Source organism: Necator americanus, chromosome III (assembly GCF_031761385.1).
Source record: "Necator americanus strain Aroian chromosome III, whole genome shotgun sequence".
NCBI classification, from domain to species: Eukaryota; Metazoa; Nematoda; class Chromadorea; order Rhabditida; family Ancylostomatidae; genus Necator; species Necator americanus.
This window is the reverse complement of record NC_087373.1, coordinates 7,798,881-7,826,184: the sequence shown is the minus strand read 5'-3', so window position 1 is coordinate 7,826,184 and position 27,304 is coordinate 7,798,881. Positions and strand designations below refer to the sequence as shown.

General features: G+C 39.9%; 1 protein-coding gene across 4 annotated transcripts in view; it reads right to left on the bottom strand.

Annotated features, from left to right (window-relative positions):
* Positions 1 to 13: 13 nt before the first annotated feature.
* Positions 14 to 27,304, bottom strand: part of RB195_008892 (uncharacterized protein) — a gene marked incomplete at both ends in the record, with an annotated part of 44,313 nt that continues 17,022 nt past the window's right edge. The window contains 11 exons of one of the 4 annotated variants that reach the window (XM_064195631.1): positions 14 to 283; positions 345 to 609; positions 703 to 862; positions 919 to 1,152; positions 3,263 to 3,292; positions 4,865 to 5,075; positions 5,808 to 5,913; positions 6,147 to 6,250; positions 6,898 to 7,041; positions 11,422 to 11,643; positions 13,247 to 13,398. In XM_064195631.1, coding sequence (XP_064046775.1) covers positions 14 to 283; positions 345 to 609; positions 703 to 862; positions 919 to 1,152; positions 3,263 to 3,292; positions 4,865 to 5,075; positions 5,808 to 5,913; positions 6,147 to 6,250; positions 6,898 to 7,041; positions 11,422 to 11,643; positions 13,247 to 13,398 — 1,898 coding nt within the window. Of the gene's footprint in view, positions 284 to 344; positions 623 to 702; positions 863 to 918; positions 1,153 to 3,262; positions 3,293 to 4,864; positions 5,076 to 5,807; positions 5,914 to 6,146; positions 6,251 to 6,897; positions 7,042 to 11,421; positions 11,644 to 13,246; positions 13,399 to 27,304 lie in introns of those variants that run through there. The other 3 variants (XM_064195633.1, XM_064195632.1, XM_064195629.1) reach the window with 3 other exon arrangements.

Below are 27,304 nucleotides of genomic sequence, written 5' to 3'. Positions count from 1 at the left end.
GTCGTGAAGGTGTTCAACGAGCCGGTCGGTATTCCTCGTCGATGTTGTCCATTGCGGAATCTTCCCAAAAGCCGGCTAGCGTAGCGAAGAGATCCCAGTTGATGGTAGTCCTGGGATTTCTCTCTCTGAACTTGGCGGCTTTCTCTGCTCCTTGTGAAGGAAAATCTTCCTCGGAGGAGGCGATGGTCCGATCTCGTATAGAACTTTTGGAGGAGGGCTTCTGGAATTGCGAGTTCCCATGGATGGTCTTAGTCGTCATGATGAACTCGGAGAGCCTCTCCCCCTGATCATTCCATTGTAGGCCGTGGGTCCTGATGTTCCTGCGGTGTTCTTCTTGGGCCAACCTTGGCGTTGAAATCGCCAATTATGACCTTGTAGTAGGCATGGTCTTCTCGGTAGAACTTCTCCAGGTGCATATAGAAAGCTTCGACTTCTTCTTCTTCTTCGTAGCTTGATGTTGGAGCGTAAGCGACGAAGATAGTCAAAGCTGGTGTTGGGCCACATCTTCTCATCCGCAGACGTCCGATTCGGGTCGTAATTTGTTCAAAAGAGTCGATGTTCTTTGCCATACTCGTGTTGACGAGGACGCCAACTCCACCAACACCTCTACTGTCGCATGTTCCTAAGAACAGTTCTTCTCCAGTTTCATATACGGCGTTGAGAGGGTGACGTCATCTCGTCTCGGTCAGTCCGATGACGTACTTGATCTTCTTGGCTTGCATCATCAGATCTTCGATGGCCGCTTCCGATGCAAGCGTACGTGCGTTATAAGTACAGATCGCCATCCTAGTCCTTTTCCGTTTTGGTAGCCTACATGACTCCTGCAACTCCGTACTACCTGGCGCTACCGTACCAGGCTTTCCTCCGGAATCAGGAGACTCTTTTCTATTACTGTGTTTTGCGTAAAAATTTTAAAACCCATGGGCAGGTTGCAAGCCTCTAGTCCCATGAGTTTCTGGGAGAACTTTCGTTCTCCCGGAGTGGACATGTGGAGTTTATTTGTTGGAGGCGACTCCAAACCGCCTCCCTTGCACCTCCCAGTCACTTGATTGCAGGCTTTTGGCCAGACCGACGAGCGGAATACAAGGATGTCATGAGTCAGTCCTGGCTCAGCAGAAACAGGGAGTCCATCCTCTGAATCCACCTGCGTCTCTGGGCAAGCACAAGGTCGCTTCTGGTCCGCGATCCCTATCCGCCACCCGGGGACGCGCCACGTAGCCTCGCGACTAACCGGCTGTGATCCCTCTAGTGAGGGAGATCCGTGGATATATGCATATATATATATATATATATATATATATATATAACGAAATTCCGGACGGATCTAACTTTGTTGAATTGGTGCGTCACCGCCAGTGACCGTTATAAAGAATGGGACAGGTCCCATTGAGTTGAGTCACAGCACCGGCGCCAGAAGCCATAAAATGGAGTGTTATAAATTCTGTGCCTTTGAAATGCTGCGCCAGCACCAGTAATCGTTATAAGGGTGCGGGATGAGTCCTAATGCGAAGATATGGTGCCGGCACCAAAAAGCCATAAAATGGGGTGAGACAGGTCCCATGACATCGAGTTCGTGCGCCGCGATGCAGTAATATCGCGCAATAACTCCAACTGAATTTGCCATCAAATAAAATAAACGTTGTAAATAATTTCATAGCAGCGAAAGGTGCTGTGTTGCGTTTCACCCCTATGTACTCCGCCACATGTGTACTCTCACCGCACGTCTGCCCCATCAGGTAGGTCATCCTTTCATCAGAAATGGGAAATACAAACGCAAACGGCTGCTTAAAGGCATCACCCCACGAATCTGAGGTGGTGCAGATTTCAGGTGGAGTATTCGTATACAGGATGGGAGACTACGGAGAGGGGGGTGATTCCGTCCATTTCTTGCTAGTTGCCGTACAAAACGGCCCAGAAGATGCGGCGCCGCACAAGACTGGCGCGCTCCAATCGGACCTCTTGTACAAAATGGTGCGCCAAAACGAATGAAGCCGTATCTTCCGGGCCGTTTTGTACGGCAATTAGGAAGAAATGGACGGAATCACCCCCCTCTCCGTAGTCTCCCATCCTGTATACGAATACTCCACCTGAAATCTGCACCTCCTCAGATTCGTGGGGTGATGCCTTTAAGTTTAGCCAACAATTCACGGTATCTGACGTGGGACCTTTATCAGTACTGTGATGAAGTTCACTTCATGTCATTTCATGTTAACAACATCGTCCTTTAATATGTTCCAGGAATAAGAGGAGAAAATCCCATACTTCGAGTAATACTTTCAGTTTGGGCCCACATTCTACTTGTATCGAAGGAGTGTTTGAAGTTGAAGTTTAAATGTTTTCCAAACATAAAACTACGTTCAGGACATTCAGGCTGGTGCTATATAATATTACTAATACTTAGCTACTACTATTAATACTTTAGATTCAAGAGGCGTTCTTTATTATCTCATATAATAAAGGGTTTATTCTTTCACATGTGTTTGTACATGAATGAGTATATAGCGAAATTTCAGAAAATAGTGAGACGGACTTACGGTGTCAAATAGTTGCTCCGGCGCCAGAAAGTGAAAAAAATAGGGTGACACGGATCCTACACAGTCGGGTTGGTGCGCCGCAGCCAGTAACCGTAAAAATGGAGTGAACGTGGTGCTACGCTTTAAGTAATGCGGTAGTACTACAAAGCACTGAGAATGACTCCTCTGCACGGGATTGCTGCGATGACGTCTGAAACTGGAATCAGCGGGATTGTTTTGTATGAGCACCGCGCAACAACTTCAAGTGGTTTTGTTGGCAATTAAATGGGACAGCGTAAACTGTTTTATGGCTGTGGCAACTGGAACTGGCAACTGCGTGCACTCTAAAGTACACCTCCGTATGTCTCTTCACCTGTGGTTGTCACATCACTCATCATGTTTGTCGCACCCTTATTTTAAAGACTGAATACATGCATGCAGACAGCTGTTTAAATGGTAGTTAGCAGTTAACGTGATGTAACACCCTTACTTTTATTAGTATGATGATGGGGTTAGTGTCATTTCATCTTTGCGTATTACTCTCTCTTAACTACTGTGACCAAGACGAGAAATTTATCTGACACTTTGAAATATATTTACAAATTGCCGAGGCATCAAATGAATATCATGCTGTATAATAACGCTCTTAGTTCGTGTGTGTAGCTGTGTGTCTTTGTCTAGGTGTCAGGAAAATACTTCATGAAGATGCAAAACTTTCCACCGTTGGGAACCGAACCAGCACCACCCACCTGATAAGTGAGCATTCTGCCACTGAAGCACTGTAAATAAACGTTTAAGTGCATAAGAAACACATAAAGAGATAGGTTACTTTCAGTCGCGTGTTAAAGAGAGCCTTATAAACCTTTAGGAGCATGTTTATCTTCAATTCTGCAAAGCTGTAAAAGTGATTAGTTTTTTGATTATAAAGATGCATTGAAAGTTTCTGATCAGTTCGTTGAAAAATAACAAACTTATCGCTTTCTCTTTCGACATATTCTGGAAATTCGTTATAGTCAACTCCTTGCATTAGATTAAATTATTGCCTTCTTTTTTCTATATGGATTATACTTGCTACTTCGGTCTGTCTGTGTTTGTGTTCCTTTTCTTTTGTTAGCAATTGCAAGGTTCCCAGCGCTCCCGTTTTTCATTTTGTTGTGGAAAGGAAAATTTGTAGTCTAAACTTGCAACAAGCTTTCGCTTTCAGTATTTTTTGTGGTGTTTGAGGTGAAATAATGAATACGTTTCTGCCCCATAAAAGTCTAGAGGTCTGGGTAAGACAACGTCAAATGAGATTGGTATTAGAAGGCAGCGAAACGAGTTTCATGATTCTGAATTGGTGCATTAGTGCCAGAAGGTATGTAGAAATATGTGGTGGTGCGAGATCAACAACATGAATTTTTGCTCCCACTGGAAAGTACTACGTCCACTCCATCTTTCTGATTTCTTGATCTCAGGCGTTCACGTCATTTCGTGTTTTTGCGCATCATCCTACGCTAATTGTTGGGGAAAAGGAAGAGAAAATCTAATACTTCAAATATTGTTTCCGAATTGTAGCAATTGTAGCGGTATTAAAGGAATATATGTGTAAAATTAAGTTCGAATATTTTCCAAGTGAAGTATCGATACCTTTTAGTGAGAAAAGTACTAAATCTCTCACCACTGCTTAGATTTTTCCACAAAAATGCGGGAAAACGTTCGAAAAAAATTACAGAAAGTGCCACTTTTATTTTTCACGGATCAGTGAAGGGGAGCAAAGCGAGAACCAAACGAAGTCAAAAGTCCGGCAATAGCCGGACGTTCAGACTGTTAGATGAATAAATCACTGGTGCTGGTAATAAACAACTGCTAGATGGGCTCGTTCTTCCTGGTTATCTAATTGCAATTCCAGGATTCGGTACCAATTCCAATTTATCGAATCGACAACATTGCGTAGCGTTATAGATGTAAAAACAACGAGGATTTGTTTGCAAAAATTGACTACAGGTCAAACACCAGCCAAAACGACCTGAAGACTGGTGCATAGCGAACAGACGCAACAGAGGCATACCGGTGGGACCGCGGTAAGACCATCGTTAGCACCATCGACAGCTGTAGCACGACCAAGTGGAGCTAAGTATGGTCCCACTACAATCGCAACCGCTGGCCTCACCACGCCGCATGGCCGCGGTAGTCGCGTAAGTACGATTCTTCAGGACATTTTCCCCGGACTACATCTCTTAGACATTGTAGATGACAGATACAAACAAAATTGAGATCACATAATGAGAATATTACTACCCAAATCAACGATTTTCGGGTACACTTATCCTAGGATGGAATACAAATCAAATATGAGTGAAATTAATCTTTACCGGAAGATTGCATTTTTCGAAACGTTGTAGTCATGATTCGAGAAGTTGCTTGCATCGGATGAACGCTACTATGTTCGTCGGAACGACTTCGACAAAGCACTAGATGTCGCACTTCGCGATCCATCAGAAGAATCATCCACGGGTTGATAAATGTTAGTAATCCAACCCATAACGGTGTGAAGTAACGCATAGTATATACCAATTGGGTCATCTGAAATTTCAAATTTCACTTTGTGCGATGTATTCGTTTATTTTTCATATAAATAAAATGCGATAGATAGCATATGACGTTGATCCCTGTGGAATCCGCCTACTCGTTCGACCCTAACTCAAATCGTTAGAGGTTTAGCAACACGTTTCTAGCTTATAATAATAACTAGTGACTTGCCGGAGCAAGTCGATGTGTGGAGCAAGTGTTATCCTCCCATGCGAGTCTAGCACCAATTTATCAACCTCGGCTGGATAAAACGTACGGTTGGCTCTGCAACCATTTCGAATTTTGAATCATCGATCGTGCAACCACAGCCGAATCTCTTATCCGTAACGCTACGCACGCCCCGTTTTCAAAATATTTTCTATAATTACTCATATATGATAAAAAATGTAATAATAACAAAAATAAATAACTAAGTTAATAAATAAATGGAAAAATAGGTGAGTAAACAAGTATAGCCATAATGTGAGAGGACAAGAGAGCACTCAAAATGTAAGTAGACCAAGAGAGTAGAAATTGTTTCTCTCATGATCACTACATCTACGGCGTAAAAACTATAATGTAGCTACTGTTTGTGAGTTCGTGATCTATGAATGTTCTTTTCAAAGTTTCAAGTTCAAAGTAGTACTTGCAGCCCTCCGAATATTTCCGGCTTTCACCCGCTTTTTTTTCTCCAACACAAAATGGAACTCAAGGAAGAAAAGGAAAAAAGAAAAATTAGGAACTCACTCCTTTGTAGTTGAAGATGAATTGCATACAAAAATGTATACAGGTGACAACTAGTGCAAATAGTAATCCAACAGCTTGAACACTCAGTCGAATATCCTTACGACGCCTTAAAACCTCAATATATGAATATCCAGAATCTTTCTCCAAATATTTCTGAATTTCTCACCCTCCTTTTTGACCAAACTATTTTAACATAATTTTTGGATTTTTCTTCAATTTAAAAGTTAAAATGTAATATGTGGTTTGTATATGATTTTTTGTAGGAGAATTACGTTATTGCTATGGTGATAGTAGAAGTAAAATATTTACTTATTTAGAAAAATAACGTGGGTAACTAACGTGGAAACGGAGTTGGTTCGAATAGTCCGTATAAGTATTCCATAGGCAACACTGCAGATGATTATTGCAAACAGTGGAATCAACGCTGATTTCAGATAGTGCCCCTAAATAGCTATGAATAAAATAGTGCTATAAAATAGTGAATAAGAAAATAGTGCTTTCCTTCAGTTAAGTTTAAATATAAATATATATTCATTACTAGAATAATCCTACTTCCTATCTATCTTCTGTCAGCTTATAAGAAATACTGAAGAGGATTGTAGAAAATGAAGGATACACTGTATAAAAATATGTGCTAGACTTCGGAGGAAAAAAAAGGAACTAAAACTTAAAGAATACATATGTATCAGACTGTAAAAAGTTGTATATTATCTTAAATATGGAAAATAAAGGAACCAAAGAGTACCACATTACTTGCGCGATTACGTAGTAATTAGAATATTTGTAACCTTCAGGTGGTGAATGTGCGAATACAATGTTACAATCGTCTCAATACGACCTGAGGCTTGGGACATTTGCGTAAACGACTGCGGTCGAAGCGGCGCAATGGAGCTAATGGATGGAATCGAGGTGAAATCATCACTAGTTTAACTCGGACGGCAGCGACGCGTGGTGCTGAATCCCAATCGCTGCACTTCATCGCGCTGCTTCGAACGCAGCCGCATACGCAACTGGCCCCAGTCTTTAACGATTCGACTATAAAATGTCCTTAAAAATAGGATGTGGATTTTGCGCCCTCACCTCAACTCACCTCAAGCACTCTTCGATCAATAACGACATTCAATGTACTTTCTGCGTTGAAGTACATGTCAACGAAAAACATATTAGCACAAAGTAGTACAGGAGTGATATACTGGAAGGCAAAGAATACCCATGATGGCAAGTTTAGGAGCATCTAGAACTTGGAGGAAATAATAAAACGTTGATGCAAACGTTTTTGAAGGCTGCAGAGAAAAAACATCCTTTCTGAGAGGTGTTTGCAGCTGATCATTAAAAGCAGCGTATCACGAAACTGTCATAGTGCGAAAACCTCAGGGAACCCGTAGAGGTCAGATAATAGATTACGAAACCCGGCGTGGCTCCGTCCAACCTCTTCTAGTTGTCGCAAAAAGCGGTATGGGAACGGTGTTTGTTCCTACGAGGTGCGTTAGAACACGTTCGCTTACACATGCACCTGCTCCGGTCAGCAGCCGTTTCTTTGGTTTTACTTTTGAACTCTGGTTTTGAATAGGGTACTTAGAAGGCATCATTGATCTTCGATCGTTCGCTCGTGGGCGCATCCCGTGCACAGGGAAGGTGCGTTTCACATTCCGTTGTTCCTACCTCGTAGGAGGGAACGACGTCTTCCACCCCGTTATTTCCGACGATTAGGGGAAATTGAACGGAGCTACGCTGCGTTCCGTAGTCCAGAACCCTAACTCCGCGGAGTCCTTGGGATCTCCGTACTACGTCAGTTTCGAGATGAAGAATAAAGGATAAAGTCTCGGGCATCAATCCGCTTGGGATGCGCCAACACGTTCACTTAATTCACAATCGTTTGAGGTTTACGAACGTGTAGCTGGACTACACAATGACTTGCAAGGACTGGGATGTGTCAAGTTAGTCAATAGTCAAATTTAAGGAACAGCCAAGATTGTTAACAAACTTTATTACGGCTAACGTTTCGGCGTTTTCACCTCCGTCAGAGCCTGGAAAGTAAGAACATTTGCAATATATATGACTCATCTTCTCTCAAATGACTCATCCAGAACAAATCATCATCTCCTAGGATATTACACCCGGAAACAAAAACCTAAAAAGCCTAAATCGTTGTGCCTACCTCGGTACCCGCGTTGCCGTGATGTTAGCGGATATCCGCGGGGTGTACGATAGGATTTTGACAACTATGCAGAAAGGAACGTTTTCATGACATTGTCTGCGGTGAGTTTCGAGGGGAGTTGCTGCATCCGATTGTCTCATTCCCTTTAGATGTTCTTTAATGCGAACACAAAGGGGTCGCCTTGTTTCGCCGATGTATTGGTCCCCACATGTTTTGCACGAAATTAGATAGACTATACCAGAGACCATGCAGTACTTCGAACTAGTTGCTTTTTGAGATTTGTTGGAGGTATTTCCACAATTCTCACTTGAGACCGCGAGACCGCATTTCACCAGACTAGCCCGTATATCTCTATTCAAGTCTGTGTTTTGCTATAGTGTGCCTACGAGGTTTTTAGATGGAACCTTTATTTGCCTGACGTTTCGGCTTTTTCGCCGTCTTCAGAGGCCTAAATAGAGGATGACTGGAACAATGCTACGTTTATCCCGTCAAGTGCCACACCACCCTGGGTCAGTGTTTCGATAATTGTTCAGGGTAGTGAAAACAGAAACCTATCTACATTGAAAATGGTCTTACGTTTTGCTCCACCGGATGTGGCGCGGCTGGTTGCACGCACTTGTCACTCAGTGTACCAGCGAATGAGTATTACTGCGTGTAGATCACCAGCGACGACATAGATTATTTGATCTACACACAGAATATCAGGCGGTTATAGGTCACAGAGCGGTACAAGTGGCAAGAACTCATTCGTTATGGACAAGCATTCATTCCTATTATTCATTGAAGGGTTTCTTTTAAGAATAAAAAACGCCTCCAACGTCTTCCTTGCCGATATTTCTGTTTCGTGAGCCAGTATAACGCATTTCACATCGTAATCGTTCCCGTTGTGGGCCTCATGTCTGTGCCTTCCTAGTGGTGTTATCAAACTTTTTCGTCGTTTTCCGGCCATGTGTTCATTAATCCTCATTCCAAGATTCCTACAGGTCTCCCCAACGTGAGTTGCATTGCATATCAAGCACTCAATCTCATATATTACCCCCATTTTCGCGCAGTCGCCTGTTTTTCCGTAAGGACAAATAACACATCTTTCACAGATGCAGTATCTATCATATAGTCTGTTTCTAACAAGCTGGCTTTTGATGTTTGCATTTGGGATATTTACCAAGATCACGTCATTTTGTAATTGTGCTTGGATAATGCTGCGCTGAACAGCGGCACTGACACTGTCAGAGATAAAAGGAAGACAAAGAGAAATTTTGTTTTCGCGCGGAACATTGCTATTTACAGTGCAGGTTCTTCGGTAATGCGGACGTACTGTATGGCCATTGGCACATGCGATTTTCAAGGCTAGTCTTCGTGATTCGTGTCGTTCTTGGTTGCCAGTGCATACTTCACTAGCGGTTTTGAACATATTACGAATCACTGCGCGTTTTACTGCAGTCGGATGTGCAGATTTGGCGTGCAATATGATGTTCTTCCAACTTTCTTTGCGATACCACTTTACTCTAATAATGCCGTTTGAAGTACTTATTTGTGTGTTGAGGTACGGAAGCCATCCTTCTTTTGGGGTTTCTCGTGTGAGTCTTATATATTGCGATTGTTGGTTGAGTATTCGGAAACACTCGTCCATTTCGGACTGTGGTTCTTCGATTCTGCTCATGAAGCAGATCGCCAGTACTGGTGCTAATCGTTGACCCATTGCTAGCCCTCTCAGTTGCGCGAAATGATTTCCTGACCACCTGAGGATATTACAATTATTTTATTTATTTTATTTTTATCAAGGAATGCCTGAATTGTAATATCTTCAGGTGGTCAGGAAATTATTTCCGCTCTGTGACCTATAACCGCCTGATATTCTGTGTGTAGATCAAATAATCTATGTCGTCGCTGGTGATCTACACGCAGTAATACTCATTCGCTGGTACACTGAGTGACAAGTGCGTGCAACCAGCCGCGCCACATCCGGTGGAGCAAAACGTAAGACCATTTTCAATGTAGATAGGTTTCTGTTTTCACTACCCTGAACAATTATCGAAACACTGACCCAGGGTGGTGTGGCACTTGACGGGATAAACGTAGCATTGTTCCAGTCATCCTCTATTTAGGCCTCTGAAGACCGCGAAAAAGCCGAAACGTCAGGCAAATAAAGGTTCCATCTAAAAACCTCGTAGGCACACTATAGCAAAACACAGACAGAATATGCCGAGGTTTCAAGACAGAAGAACATTCGAACTCTATTCAAGTCGTCGGTTATGAAGGGCAGACAGAAACTGATCTTATTCGACTCAACCACTGTGGCATATTCTCCCTGCGCACCAAGATCTGGCTTACATGCTACATTACCAGCGTAATCGTTAGAATTTGCGATGCGTTGCGCTAGGTTGATGGCATCGATCCGCTCCTGGACATCTGATGCCACCCTTCCGGCTGTCCTAAACATGTTTTTAACCACAGATTTCTTAGTTTTCCAAGGGTGAGCGGAAAGACAATGAACTAAAATGTTTTTAGTTGCTGGGTTTTCGGAACCATCGTGTCAATTTTCTTTGGGTTTCTCCTTTGTGAACCGTATGTAAGGGGACTGCTGGTTTAGAAGCTCGAAACAAGTGTCCATCTCGTCTTGAGTGGGGAATATAATGCAACACTCATTAATGTAACGGCAATACAGGAAAGGTATTCGATCCAGAATGGGTTGAAACTTTCGCACTTCTGTCAAGTTAATGTTTTTATCCTCCCAGACAAGTCTAGTACCAAATTATCGACCCCGAAGGGATGAAAGGCTTGCTGAGCACTAGGGCGGATACGAACCACCGATTGATCATCCAAACAGCGGAACCTCTTACCGACTGCGCTATAACCGCCACCAATTTCGGGAAACGCTCTCTTTAAGCGCAAATATCAACGACTCTCGGAAATTCCTCTTGAAGGCAGCGTATAACGATACTGATGATGTTGGGTCTCTGTGGGCAAATTCAGAATTCGTGCTGTGTGTAGATTAAGAGTATGGCGTAATCAATACCCTAATTGTCCTAAAAAAAACAGCGTAAGAATCGTTTTAGTTCCAGGGAGGTAGATGATGTATGACATGTATAGATTCCAATTCTTTCAGCTATAGTTCCCTATTAGTTGGTTTTATTTGAATATGCTACTGAGAAGACCTCATTCATTTTTGACTCCTCTTGTGAACGTTAGAGCTTGTGAATGTTGCGTAATTGTGACGCGTTCTCGTATATGTACTTCGTAGAAACAAACAACGTTTCTTACTCCGTTTTTCAGGAAGAGTAAGGGAGGTAGAGCAGAGCCACGCACATAATCGTAATTTACATTTCGAGCCCAGTACTTGCTCACAAAAACCGTGACATCGTCAGTTTCATGGTATGCGCTGCCTTTAGTAGGATTTTTGCGTGTAGAAACATTATCAATAGCGTGGATGTAAAAGTTAACAGTAGGTTAGCTAACCTGATTAAACTGACTATTCGGGAAGGATACTGTAGAGCAACGTTGGATAGAGATCATGGCTACGCCAATGATTCTTCCATATTCGAAGAGGTACGTTTGCATATAGGACCATTGCACGAAAAATGTACCATTAAGACTCCAATAGAATGGTTTCAATTCATCAAAACTGCGCATATTCACACAAGTATAATAGCAGGTGAAACCAATAATATCAATAAATCCCTGAAAACGTTGCACATTAGTTAAATAATCAGTTCTTACCACTGAGTCATGAAAATGGTAGTTACATGAAAGTGGAGCATTAAAGAAGTGATGAAAAGACTGGATAATCGGGGCGTCAAAAGGAAATCCACTACTTATCCTAGAAGGTGGATATAATCTATTGTCATCGATAAATAACAGTAAGAATTAGACAATGGGATTCTCTTTCTGAGGGGAGCATTGCAATATTCATTACCTTTTGAAGAGATTAAGAGAATAAGATAAGAGCATTAGGAATCCCCGCTTCTTTTTTTCTGGAGAGATTAACAGAACAAGACAAGAGCATCATGAATCCGCGCTTCTTTTTTTTCTGGATTTTCAAATTTTCCTTTTAAGCCAACGTGGAAATCACTTTATATGTGTTCTTCTTTGTCTTTTTCTTATCTAATTAGTTCTCCATTACGACGGCTTTCCCTTCCAGCCCTTGTTCTGTAGAATGTTCGCTTTTGTCGCTTGACTAAGATTCGAGAAGAAATTCAAAGTCAACATATCATCATATCACGATGATGTTGTGTCTCCTCGCAAAAAAAAAAAAAAATAGAGGAAGAAGTGCAAATCACGAGTATAAGCGTGATCACGTTCAATTCTCCCTGATTATCCTGAAAAACGACGTAGGTAACGGCTTTGATGACCGAATTTTCCTGCAATGCACCTCACCTGTATGCTTCCTAAAAGAGTTACAAGCGTTCATTCTTCCAGCAAGCGTCAGAGACAGTGCCACCAGTTTCTCGCTCACTGGCAGAAATAATACGTAGGAAACATAATACATAATACGTGGGTGCCTCGTAGGAAAACTCGACCACCAAGACCGTTTCCCACGCCGTTTTTCTGAATCCCATAGCGTGGTCACATTCGTGATCTATGCCTCCAAACCCTATTTTTTCGTGGTGAGATTTCGACACCGTCAACTTTTGCGGTATGCTGCCTTTGACCTAGATTTTTTTCTTCCTTTTGTCTTGGATATTGCCTTGGAAGAGTGAAGAGTCAAGCTTTGTGAATAATCCCAACAAACAGAACATTAGCGGCAGAGTATTTTGATCTGGTGAGAAACCGGTGTGAGGCCCTAAAGTTTACGTTGTACGTTATGGAAACTAGAGTGGTTCCGCTCATCTTTCCCTAATTGTCGTGAGAAATAGCCCGGAAGATGGGGTTTCGAGCGTTCTGGGTTCTTATTTTCTACAACGAGTTGGAGCGCGCCAGCCTTGTGCACCCGCCGCATCTTCTGGGCCGTTTTTACCGCAATTAAGAAGAAACGGACGGAATCACCCTCCGCCCCATAATCTATGACCTCGTATAGGCATAACCCACCTGAAACGCGTATAACTACCCCAGATTCGTGAAGTGATGCCTTTAAGTTATAAACAAGAACCTCCATTGATTAAAAAAAACGTTATTAGTAGTATAATGTAGACCGAACTAAAAAGCAAGCCGTGGTGAATGCTTATAACGAAAAGAAGATTTTTGTTTGTAATTCCGTAGAGAAGAGACTCTTTTAACTGAAACTTTTTAACTAATCAAAACTAGGTTATAGTGAATAATAATGGAAAATACAAAGATCTAGTACCTGTGATATGGTTATAGTGTAGAAATGTGAAGAAAAACGATGTCTTGTCCGATTACGTATAAGAACGTAAAGAATACGAATATAGACTGGTATGGTCACTATCGCTACTGCAGTCAGTAACCACGTCTGCCAGTCGACCATCACGGCGTTATCTGAACCAGTAGTCTCGTGGAGATTGGATAAATAATTTAAAGGCATTGTATCACGAAATTGACAATGTTGGCAACTCGCCTCAAATAGATAGACATAGAGGTGTGGTTTACAAGAGCAATCTCCTTAGTTTTCCAGAAAAAAAAGCGTAAAACAGCCCTATGCAATTCCGCCTCGTAAGCTGCCTAATCTACACGGTCGAGGACGTTTTGTGTGGCGTTCTATCGTCAGCAATAAGTTGCATCGTAGGAGAGACAGGATAGGGTTGTTTCACACACATTTTTTCTATGGATTACTACTATAGATTGAGTTGACGTGACCATGCTCATGTCCGCAAACTACACTACTCGGGCTTTTATGCAGCGGTAATCAGCAAACACGTGTCTCGTTGACAAAGAAGCGTAAACTGTAATGGTTCTTATTTCAATTGATAAAGTTGATTTTGAGGCGAATTATAGCGTTTTGAGGTGAGTGTTTGAGAACGCTCATTATTTTTGCACCAACCTAGTACTTAGATAATCACAAAGTTAACTGAAATGTTACGTTTTTGTTTAGCTTTTCATAAACTCTTTTTTATGAGGGAATCATTTGATGTGGTAAAGAAAAATAATGTCATTCGTTAAATTTCTTGATTACTTTACGCATTTTGCAAATACAAATTTGTATTTTTTTCTTGAATGGAATCACTGATAGCTGTTAGGTACAGTAATTTTGTTGTTTATTTGTTTACTCACTATAAGAAAGAATTAATGAAAAATAAGAAAATAAATAAGCGGAATAAAATGTAATCAAGAAAAGAAAACTAAGTTGTCAAACTCCGATATTTAATTATTACCATCATTTTTAAATTAATCATCACTGAATTACCAATAAATTAAGAACTTATTCATTGTGCACATGGAGAGGTGGAAGCCAATTTCAATACAATTTTATATAGGTCCACTCTATCCCTGCAGAATTCAAATCACCCAACAATATCCGGTCTAAACATATTCAGCGGATTGTTTCTCGTCTAATAATATGACGCTAATAATATTAATATTAATATTAATATTAATATTGATAATAATAATAATAATAATAATAATAATAATAATAATAATAATAATAATCTCTAATAGATGACTACGAGCGTATCATTGCAATGCAGTTAAAAGCTGGGTTCAACGGTGACATTGAAGTCGAGTGAGGGTCCCACCACGTAAGACGTCTATTTTAGGTCCGTCAGCAGCACAATGGAATACAGCGCGAAGATCGCGAATTTTCCCTTGGATTGCACTACTTACATCGATAAGTACCAACATATAGAACAAAAGGAAGAAAAATAGATTAAAATCGTTGTAAAGTAAAACAAATTTGAACGAAAATTAACAGGAAGGAAGTACCTATTGACTGCGTTAGATAATCAAGCCCATTTGATGGTTATCTTCGAAAAAAAAGAAAACTTATTTATTCTAAATGATAAGTTCACAAATTACTAAATTGAGGTGATTTAGCAATGAAATGGCGTCAGTAACGATGAGGTCATCCGGATATTTCAAATCCAACGAAGAATATAATTGAATAGGGTTATCCCGTCCTGATGATATCAAAATAACATTCTCTAAGCTGATAACATGTGTTTGTAATGGTTTTTGAGAAGATATTTTGCGTTATCTTATGGATATGTATAGAATTATGTATAACGGTGCTAACAGAATAGTTCCAGCAAATAAATAGATAGGAATAAAACGTTGTCACAATATAACAAATAAAAATGTAGGATGAATAACTTTTAAATAGATTTAAATTAAAGTGTAGCGTCAGGAAACAGCAATTCATTCTGGTCGATTTAAGGGAACAGCATGGAAAATTTCAGCACCATTTCCGATGAAGCGCTACCAGACAAAATTGTCTATATTCAGAGAAACATCAGGTAATTTCCAGGAGAGTTTCTGTGGAATCTGGGGAATAGAACCAGCTCAAGCGAACCGAAAATCAGAGGGAAATTGTTGCAACCTATTGTGGCATTTCTAGACTGCCTTATTTGCCAAACATGCTAATAGTGCATAATTCCCCGAAGTTGTTCAGGTAAACATAAGTGAAGGTGAATACTTGTAGTTAAGATGATGATTCGATTAGGGTAAACTCGTTATTGTGCCATGGAAAGAGTAAATACAAGTTACTGAGTCCTAAGAATCGGTAGATTCCAAATTGTTACTCGTAGCAGTGATTGTCTGAGTGGGGACTGCTCCCAGTGCATTCTTTGCCTGAAACATGGAACTGGTGCATAAAAGGAAACCCATGCAGGCTACTATATACTACTATTCGGCCTTACAGACTACATCAACCTCAACTGAAAGAACAAGACGGTATAGTTGTGTCGAAACGATGCGCGGAGCGGTTGGAATCGTGGAGGACACTCACTAGTTCAACAGCTGTCGAAATGGGACCTCCGCCAGCTCTAGGACTTAGAAAGTTACGGATCTAATTTGCCGACTTCCCTTACCTATATTATTCTATCGACTAGAGGCTGTTCACCTTGGAGACCTGATGCGGATATCGGTACGATGCAGCACAGATTAATAGCGTTCCTTGGCTTTCAAGGGCCGTCCAGAGAACACGAGAAGTCACAGAAACCACGATGTAGAGGTCAATGGAGCTGGCGAAGGTCCCGTTTCGATTATTATTGAACTAGCGAATATCCTCTACGATTCCCCTAACCGCTGGCTCCTCCGCGCCCCTTCGAACACAGCCGCGTCGAGCTTCAGCTCGTTTTGACACGACCATAGGTGAATGGAGGGAATGTACGCAAACAGAGAAGCTCACATCAATTCATCATCTTTTAGGGATTTTATCTATGAATTGTTTACACAGATCTGAAATCATAAAATTAAAATAATAAAATGACAATAAGCTAAAATGGCTGAACTTGTGGAAATGTCCGCTGATGGTAATGAGGGCAGGATTAAAGTGTTTTATTTTTGACGAACAAGCAGGTGGTTGTAGAGGCGAGCGCAGACACTAACATTATCATAAATAACTACCCTTTTACGCCTATTTCTGCACAATTTCTTAGCACGCAAAGACATTTCAAGTGAAGTACGACCACTTCACGTTAACCGCTCCTACGAATCCAATAGTTCATCCCTACTTTTCGTTGCAAGAGCTTTTCTGCGAGGCTACTATTATAAAGGATAAAGGATGAAGTCACTGACGTATCAATCCACTCAAAATGCGTCAACGCGTTTTACTGCAATTCGTAATCGTTGATGTTTTGGAACGCGTGTTGGTCTTAAACATGACCAGTGGGGGCTAGTCGATGCATCATGTCAGTGTTTTTATCCTCCCAGACAGGTTCTGGTAACAACTTATCGATATCGGAGGGATGAAAGTCTAGGCTTGCACTAGGGCGGTTTCGAACCATCGACTGTGTGGGTGCAGCGGCCACTGCCACCACTAACCGACTGCGCCGATGTGAACAAGTTTCTGTTTTGACGTTTAAATATAATATCTTACAATTACCAGCATTTTCATGGAAGAAAAAAAACACAGAACTATTAACTAGAGACAGATATGAAATAACATCTCTTCATATAGTTTAGTCGTACGTAAAACTCTACGCTCACAGTATTTATCACCACATTCGAATCGGAGAACTTTAACAGTACAGTATGTAATCTTGGGATGGAATGATAACCATGTTAAAGCAGCATATTTCTTAGTATATGCAGACCGTATGAGCCATTGGACCAGATGAGGTTTTGAATATGGGTGGAAGGCGTTTTTCAATTGCAGGCACCATTAGCTGCGACATATTCTAACTAATGAAGTCTGCAATTTCAAAGCAAAAAAAAAAAAAAAAAAAAAACTAACCAAACAATCACGTCAACCACCATGCAAGATGTAAAAGAAATAATTAACGCAAAAAAAACCCTGGAACAATCGCAATCGATGGTAGGTATATTGCAATGGTAAGAGATCCGGTTGTGATTACACGGTCATTGGTTGAAAACCGCTCTAACGCCAGCCAAGCTTTTCAACTATTTGGGGTTGATAAATTGGTACGAGAGTTGTCTGAGAGAATAAAAACACGTCCTTGATACATCGGCTGGCTATCTGAAGTCCTTGTAAGGTTGCACACATGTCCATAATCCTCAAAAGAATCTGAATTGAAGTCAAACGCATAAGCGCATCCCTTTAGGCTCTTCATACTTTATCCTTCAATGTTAGCTGACTGCTCACATTTCGCATTTAGTAAAGGTTTTTTTTTTATTTCGAGTATGCCCAGAGAGAATGATAATTGTACTTGAGAAATTCTACGAGTTGACTCAAATATTTGAGCATGAGATATTAAGAACTTCGAATAAAAATTCGAAAAAATGGACGCTAAGTCCAAATAATGTTCCGTTCTGAACTTTCAATTGTCGAGCCAATATCAATATCTTATCAATGCAGGCTTCATATTTCGAAAAAATTTTCTAGCTAATCGTACTGCTACAAAATAAAAATAAAAACAAATAAAAGTTTACGACGCATGTACTTCTGGAGATCTAACCCTCGCCAACCGAGGGAGGAGGGCTGGCCGATGAAGAAGCAGCTCCTAGCCTTCATTGGGCGTGGATTCGGTGACACACCGTTCGACATGCTGACGCCCACTATTCAACTCCGGGAAATTTCGGGCACAATCGGTTTTATTGTTGTAGAGAGCTCCAGAGAAACCAGTCCGGCAGATTTCCACACTTTTCCAACATTTCTGAGACGACGAATGATCGTGGAATGGTAGACATTGAAGATTTCGGCCAACACTCGGGTTGTTTCACCTTCGCATTCACAGCTGCCAAAAAAGCCGGACAATCAAAATCCGATGGTGGCTATCTTCTTGGCTTTTTTCTCAAACTAATGTCGCAAGATTTGAAGTGCGGGAACCATTCCTGGCATTGCCGTTCACAAATTCTTCGCCAGTTCCCTCGCCGAAAAGCTCGTTGAGATCGTAAAATGGTGGCTGTGAGGCCTTCTTTCCTTTCACAAAGTGGTGGAGCATAATATAGCAAATGTGAACAAATGTAATTTTCCGCACGCATTTTTACGAACAAAACAGTGAGGAATGTTCTTATTAAAAATAAATAAATAAAAAGCGACACACAATTTTTGCTGGGAAAAATGCCCGCTAGAAAAATCGCGGTTAATTATGAACTAATATTCATGATTGCAATAACGTTTTGTACTCAAATAATATGATAGAACTGTTTTCAAATTTTGTCGTTTTCTGATTTAGCTATGGAAAAATTAAAGAAAAATTCAGCCATTTCTAGTATCCTTAAAATTGTTATAATATACTGAAACAATTCAACTATCAAGAAGTTGTCATTTTCTTTTTCTGACTTTGTTGACATGATAGATAACGTACTTAAGCTTCTTTTTACAGTAAAATACGATAAAATAACATTTTCAAATGTTTAGTTACTAATAAACATCAAATATAAATATATGAAGCTGCATAAATCAAATGCTTTAAGAAATTCCCTATGATGCTAGCGTCTAGTCTATTTCTTTTAATCTCCACCACCGATAATTTGCCGCGTAGCTATGCGATCCCACTTCGCGTCTTATTGAAGCTATTTGAAGTCACCATTATTCCAGAGTCATTAATTACTGAAAAGCCTCGAGAGGGACTTTTTCTCACATTCCTTATTGATATTCTTGCTTCTAAGCTTTTCCGCCGTCTGAGAGTAGAAGCAAGATGGATTCTTCTCAAATCTTAACTTTCTTATTCATACATATTCTATTCTATTCATTTTTATATTCTACATATTCATATGGGGGAAGGAAATGTGGTGTAGCGGTTAGAGGTTCCGCTTCCTGCACGATCGATTGGAGGTTCGATTCGATTCGAGGGTATACGTAACCATTTTGTTCCATATGTTTCCGTTTTTCTGTCTCATTTTTTTCAGATCTTGTGAAAAGGAGAATTTTATAATTGATTATGCTAATATATTGTTGATTATGCTAACATATGGGGCAGGTGTGACGCAGTCGGGTAGAGGTCCTTTTGCAACGACACGGTCGATGGCTCGAATCCGCCGTGGTGCTCACCAAATCTTTCATCCCTCCGGAGTCGATAAATTGGTACCAGACTTTTCTGGAAGGATGAAAATACTGACTTAACACATCGGCTGGCTCAGGAAGCCATTGTATAGGCCAGTTACACGTTCGTAAACCTCTAACGACTCTGAATTGAAGTGAACGTGGAGACGCATCCGAAGCGGATTCATTAACGCCAGACACACTTAATATATTCTATGTGGACCTTTAGTAAACATTCCCTTTCTCCAGAAGCTTCTATATCTTGCCTAATCCATAATATACCATAAGCGAACATGTTGCTATCCAGAGACGACTAGTGATCAAACGCTATAACGTAACGGTGTTCATTCGACACAACGCATGTTCTCAAAATCGTGGACAAAATGTGCTCAAATTACATTTTGCAAATGAAAACGTTAGATCTCAACGTCTCATCCTGGGACATGTTTTTTTGCACAGTTGGTCACGCCATGTTGAAGGCAGCATATAACAAAACTGATAATATAGGGCCCCTGTGGGCAAATACAGAGTTCGGGACGTGAATTATGAGCTTGGCCTCGCTCAATTTCCTCCATTCATTCTGAAAAATGGCATGAGAAACGCCGGTTCTTGTTACGAGGCGCGTAAAAACGCTCCACCATTGTGCCGTCGCCGCCTCCAAGAGCGAGCTGGCGAAGATGAATGAGGTCTATCCAGTTGCCTATTCGAGTAAAATCAAGGAATAGGCTGCTGGAAGACCCGGCGTATGCGCAAGGGCGCACAGCCCACTCCTAACCCTCTTCGTAGGAGCAAAGGCCGTTTCCCACGCCGTTTTTCATGGAGGAGTCGAACGGAGCTTTGCTCGGCGGCTCGTAGCGTACATTCCGAACTCTATATGTATATTATCTACTAATATCTAGTAATTTTATAATATTTGCTATACCCCAAAATCATAAGTACCGTGAAACGTTGCATTTAAGCAGCAGCTCAGCAACACGTAAGCGCAAGACTGAAACCTCAAACAAACATGGAAGTAAGGAATAAGTAATAAGTAGTAAGTAAGAAACTAACTTTTAATTTTAAACATTTTCCCCGTGCTTATCTGCCTCTGTGAATTTTGTAAAAAAAAAATCTGCATTTTTTGAAGGAAAATTAATACTGGCACTTACGTGGGATTTAAAGGCATCACCCCACGAATCTGAGGTGGTGCAGATTGCAGGTAGAGTATTCGTATACGGGATGGGAGACTATGGTGAGGGGGGTGATTCCGTCCATTTCTTCCTAATTGCCGTAAAAAACGGCCCGGAAGATACGGCTTCATTCGTTTTGGCGCACTATTTTGTACAAGAGGTTCGATTGGAGCGCGCCAGTCTTAAGCATCTTCCGGGCCGTTTTTTACGGCAATTAGGAAGAAAAGGACGGATTCACCCCCCTCTCCGTAGTCTCCCATCCCGTATACGAATACTCCACCTGAAATCCGTACCACCTCAGATTCGTGGAGTGATGCCTTAAAGTACGCTCAATTTTTACCTGATCACTAGCACTCTTAGGAACTTTTGGTCTTTTTTGATTGGAGTGAGCTTTATATGAAAAAAATAGAACCTAATATCTCGTTCTCATTCCTTTAATCCGACATTCGTTTCAAGGACAAACTAGCAGTTAAGCGATATTTCAGCGAAATGAACAATCCTACTGTAGTAGTTACACAAGTGTCCACTAATAAGGTATTCTTTAATTCCGGTAACTGAATGAATTACGTTACTGTGAATTCCATTCTCAGAAGAATCAATAATTGACTCCAAGCATCTCTCTGAGAAGAGAGAAGCTGGATATGGAAAGTTTTACGTAGAATGTAAGAAAAAGAAAGTAGTAATTTTGAATAAAAGCAGTAATTTCACAAGTAATTACAGAGATCATTTGGTTATGTTAGTCTTGTATGGTTAATAATGGAGGTATGTAGGTATGCTGTAGTACTGTCAAAGGGATATTATTCTAGATTTGCCATACCAAATACCAAAAATTGATTGATAGTTAATCAATAATCTAAGGAATCTAAGGATCTAAGGAAAATCTATAGTCTAATCTATCTATCTATCTAGGAAAATAATCTAAGAAAAATTTTTCACCGGGGACGGAAGGCTTAGAGGTTGATTCTAATCAATCTCTAAGCCTATTATTATATTCTATCCGTATTCTAAGATTCACAATCGAACTGTTCAACTTTCAATGACTCTCGGCACTGCAGGATGTCCTATCGATTTTTTTATGAGTTCTACACGGAGATACTAATTGATTTTATGGGCTAAAATTTCGGCAAATCGCCTTCTTCAGAGCCAGAAATGAAAGGATCGATTCAACTCGCATCGAATTACAATATTCACATAGTAGAAAAGCATTTTTTAAAGTTTGTCCGACCTTATTCCCTCAATTACTAGACATTCTACATGTTGTCAAAGCAGCCATGGTTTCAGAACACTTACGTAAGTTATTGCACCTAATTACTAGGATTTCAACAATTACTAGGATTGACCATGAATAGGAAAAAATTAGCTACGATTAGGTTCTAATAAAAGCAAATGTTTCTATCCGAGTAAAATTGTGTTGTTATGCGAGATAAGTGCTGAAATGACCTAAACTTAACTCTTCCAGACGATGTACGATTATTTTATGAGAAATGCGATTCCTACGGCTTTATGTGTACTGTAAGCACATAAAATATCCTTATAATTCTTTGGGAATAAATGTCTTATTCGAAATCAAGGACCCTAACGCTACAAAATCCAAACAATCCTCTCCCTCACTAGGGAAACATAAAGTGATGGGAAATTTCAGAGTCTTTCGAAGAGCAGATGAATAAATAATACACAAAAGAATACATATAAGATAACAAAAAAATTGAAATGAATAAAAAACAAATAAATAATAAAACACATAGGTAGTAAAAAATAAATAGTTTTAAAAAATAACAAAACATGGAAAAGTTGGTCAAGTGAGGAGAAATATTTATTCCACGATATTTTTATGGCTAACAGGGGAACAGTTCTCGAATGAAATGCAAAAAAGTTGAGCTTATCCTAAATTTCCCTAATTTTTTCCTAATTCAATCTGAGTGTTAATAAATAATAGGTGAGTAATAATAAATAAATAAATAAATAAATAAATAAATAAATGGATAATCAAGTCTTCGCAAAAATAAGCATCAGATAGAAGGACTAAAGCAGTGGAAAGTTCAGATGGATTTAAACTTCAGCCACCGGGACTGGGTATGACCTAAAGCAAGGACTTCGCCTTTACCGTATGTACTACATAGCTCCGCGACTATATGTGGGCGGAGCGCAGGAAGCGAGCACAAAAAAGAGGAGAAAAAAAGAGTGGATGTAGGAGTAGTAGAATCCATTATTGTAATTATGTGGACATTGAAATTTAATAAAAATTTCTACGATTAACCAAACATCACGTGATGTGATCAATGACTAGTTATTAAAATTCATCCAGTACTTTTGCTCCTGTTTTTAAATGTTAACATATCAATTCCAAGCATACATCTCTTGTTTATTTATTTATTTCATTGCAAAAGAAAGCTAGCTGTTACAAAATGACAACAAAGAATATGAAAAAAAACTTATGAGAATCTAAAAATTGTAATTTATTCAAATTATATTATATTCAAGTACTATTACTTGGGAATTCACTAAATTAGTGTCCTTCAATATTCATAACTATGTATTTTATTTGTATTATAGTATTTTTGCATGTTATGCTTACTTTATTAAGAATAAGAATATAAAAATACTAATAACAATGAGAAAAGGGCACATTTATGTAGAAAATCTTCTCAGCTGCCTTAGCTTTATATAAATATTAATACTAGTATAAATAAAGAAATAAATAGATTAATTAATTAATTGATAGGATCCATATAGCGTTAAAAGTTCATCAGAAACAATTTCCTCTGTAAATGTTGGTTATTCACACACAAAAAAATTCATCTCCTGACGCTAATTTTTTTTTAAATTATCGAAAAGGAAATTAAAAGTAATAATATATATATAAATTAAAAATTAGTAAAAACTTAATTATTCGTACTTCCTCTATTCTAACAACTATTTAAAGTTTGTGTTTTTGATTTTAAAATGAGCACAGTTTTGTTCAAGATATCTGTCCCACCCATTACAATCCTAAGATTTTAGTATTAAGCGCTCAAATAAGGCAGAATTATAACTCAAAAGCAAAAAAATCACCCATACAAAGATTTATTTACCACTCATACGAAGGATCACTAAATAAAATCCCTAACGGTATACATAGATAGATTGAATCATAAACATTTTGTTGTCTCGTGAAAAATTACTGGAACTAGGTTGTTGTTGTGGCTTTACGCAAACACTTCTCATATTTAATCATAGTTAGCGACGGAACAAACATGTTACTAGCAATTTAATCAGTAATTATATTTACCGACTAAAAAAAACGGCGGAGTGCTCGACCGATGGTGATGACACACGATGGGTACGGGTGATTAATCAAGGGCTGGGACATAGGGCGAAAAAAAAAACTCACTTTTAATCATCGTTATTCTGCCACCAATGACCTTAACAAAAAATGAGATTTTCCAATCAGATAATTTTTGGTGTCGAGCAGTAAGAATGGGTGAAGAGGAATTTTAATTCCGCTTCGAAACGTTATGCAAGTACAAAGGAATATCTCATTAGGTTTTCGCTAATTGTTCAAGCCTTAAATGATAGAGCAAGCAATTAAGTCAGGTCGTAGCTTTTTTTCATTGATTTGCTTTAGCAATTTCAATTTTAATCTTAATTTTTTTTCAATTTTTTTTCTTCAAATTTTTCAATTCGAATTTTTTTTTGGAGAATTTTCTCTTAGATGGTGACATCCACTACAGTTACTGCACTTATTTTAGGACATTTCATGGTGATTAATTAGTTAGTTGATTAATTAATTAACGTGAATGATGACCCTATTCAATTAACCAATGAAACCATGAATGATGGCTGTAGAGCGAACGAAAAAAGATTAAATAAATGTTTACACGCATTTACTGAAAACGCATTTACTGACACGCATTCACTGAAAAGCATTTTAGGTAACACTGACCTCTTATAAGGACCTAAAATGAAATTTGCACAAATGAATAGTAAGGATGATAGATTAATAGCTTATATGCTTAGAGCTAAGCTATATTGCTCTTTTTTCACCTCAAAAACGAGTAACAATAGACACAGAAACCAACACTGAAGTGGTCTAAAATGTTGCACTTTAAGAGAAAGCAGAAAATTTGTTGCAGACAGCGGGACTATTTTTAGGGTGCACATTTGCAGAATTGCACAGAAAGTAAACGAGAGAAAAGGAAAAAAAGGAAAGTAAAGTGGGGTTTTGAAGACATTTTCATGTTGAAATCCTTGCATTTAACTGCTTATGGTAGGTGATAAGGAGGAAGCAAAAGAAAGATAAAGTTTAGGAATTAGTGAATGAAAAATAAAGAGATAAAAATAAGCTAGGATTAAATAAAATACAGCTAAACACAAATTAATCAATAAAGAAAGATAAGACCGATCGTTGCATCTCAGATCAATAATCGTTCATGGATGATTAATCTTGAAAGAAAACGATAAAACGTTCGGGAACGTACATGGACAAAGTTAAAAAGTTCAGTGCCAGAAACGCGATGTACGGGTACGTAGCCCTAGCCTTTCCAAGCGGTGTCAACGTTTTTCTCTGTTACGCCACCAATTTCTCTCCTTTTTTTCCCGGACATTCGATAATAATTCGAAAACGGTGACGGATATAATGGGTAAAGCGCAGTGCGTCTAATCTACTCCGACGCGTTCTAATTCTGTTCAGGATCGTTTAAAATTCATGAACGCGTGAGTAGCCGGTAGAAGTACTTATTCTCATAGACAACTTATTTTTCTGTGGTTTTAGTCCTCTCAAGCAAGCACGATGTCAATTTATCGACATTGAAGGCATAGCAAGCTTAGTTGGCACTAGGGCAGTTCCGAACCATCGATCGTGCAGTCGCAGTCGAACCTCTTATCGCTGCACCACATACACTATTACCCGATAATAATTTACATGTTAGGAGATCAAAAACGGATTGTGATTCTTTACCGCTGTTTGGAGCCCATCCATTGAACATTTTGTCAGGGAAAAATGAAGTAGGTGGTAAGAAAAACAAATTAAACGACGTGTTCCTCGTTCTACGCACCTCGTTTCAATTGTTTTTCTTTTCTTTTTAAAAGTGGAGAACAGTTCCCGCGATTTCTTCTGCATTTCTGATAATTATCAAGCTAAAAAAAACTGTTCTCAAAAGCAACATTGGAGGACATGTGACACCAACCGTTCTCAGGAAACATTCCGCGTCATAAATTTTGAAGACAACTGCAAAATCGTGTGTCTATATGTTAAAAAAAAACTCCGTGAAATCGGACGAGCCTTCTTGATACATCCCATAATTTAAAAGACATTTTAAGAGCCACTACATCATCTGGTGCTATAACGGCTGCAGCGCAGTCGGCAAAGTGTCCCACTGTGCCCACGCGATCGATCGGAGGTTCGAGTCCGCTCTAGTGCCAACCAAGACTCTCCGGGGTGGATAAATTGCTTAGACTTCTCCGGTAGGATAAAAACACTGGTTTGACACATGTGTTAGCCCTTACAAAGTCATTATATAGGCAAGTTAAACGTTCGTAAACCTCAAACGATTCTGAATTAAGATGGACGTTGTGGAATTGTAAGTTTGCCCGAATTGTCAGAAAATAATCTTTTCCAAGAGGGAAACGAATGAACGTTATCTAAACTACTTTTTTTTTTCTTCTGCTACGCGTTTCCATTTTTGTCCGGCATCAAAAGTACAACCCTAGACGACAAAACGAAGCCAATCGAGGGAATTCTATCGAGGAAGGGAAATTGAGGGAAATTTCATTCCTCCATCTGTTCTCTCCGGAAATAGAAATGTCTGTAAATGTCGTACCCAGGGGTCTGCTACGAGATGGAGCGGTAGGTGTGACTCGGTCACGACAGTCCGGATCCGGACGACACGGTACGCTGGGCTAAGCCGACAAATAGTAGCCTAGCCCCTCCGGTCTAAATACGGGAATGTGTCCAGAGTCCCAACCCTTGCTGCCACTCCTCTTCAGGGTCTGCTACACTATCCGTGAAGTCCCACTCCTTTCAGGGTTCGAAGAAACCTGCGCACTATGCAATATAATCATAATAAACAATGGTTTTATCCTCATAACACAGAAGTCTGGGAGCGCGTAGTGTAGCGGTTAGAGGTTCGATCAATCGGAGGTTAGAAACCGCCCTGGTGCAATCCAAGCCTGTCATCCCTCCGTGGTCGATGAATTGGTACCAGAGGATAAAAACAGTGACGTGACACATCGGGTAGCCCCGAAAGTCACTGTATAGGCCAGTTACACGTTCGTAAACCTCAAACAATTCTGAATTGAAGTGGACGTGAGGGCGCATCTCAAGCGGATTAATTAACGCCAGAAACTTTATCCATTATTCTTTAACACAAAAATTTACCATGGCTACACAACAACAAGACACAATGTGCAACGCAATGCAAATAACAATGCGATAACACTCTGTACAACACAAAATGAATAAGTTAAATGGCTACCTGGTATATGGCCCGGCTGGGGCGCGCGCCCCTAGATGTACACGTAGAGTCAAGCGTGTGTGATAGGATTTTTCCCATCGGGAGGTCGTAAAGGACGGGGTTTGCAAGGAAAGGAGGTCGTAAGGAAGTGTGTGGTGGGATGTAGCGAATGGAAGATAGCATGATAAGGATGACAAAATATTACGTAGTATTACATACATACATTACAAAATATTACACTA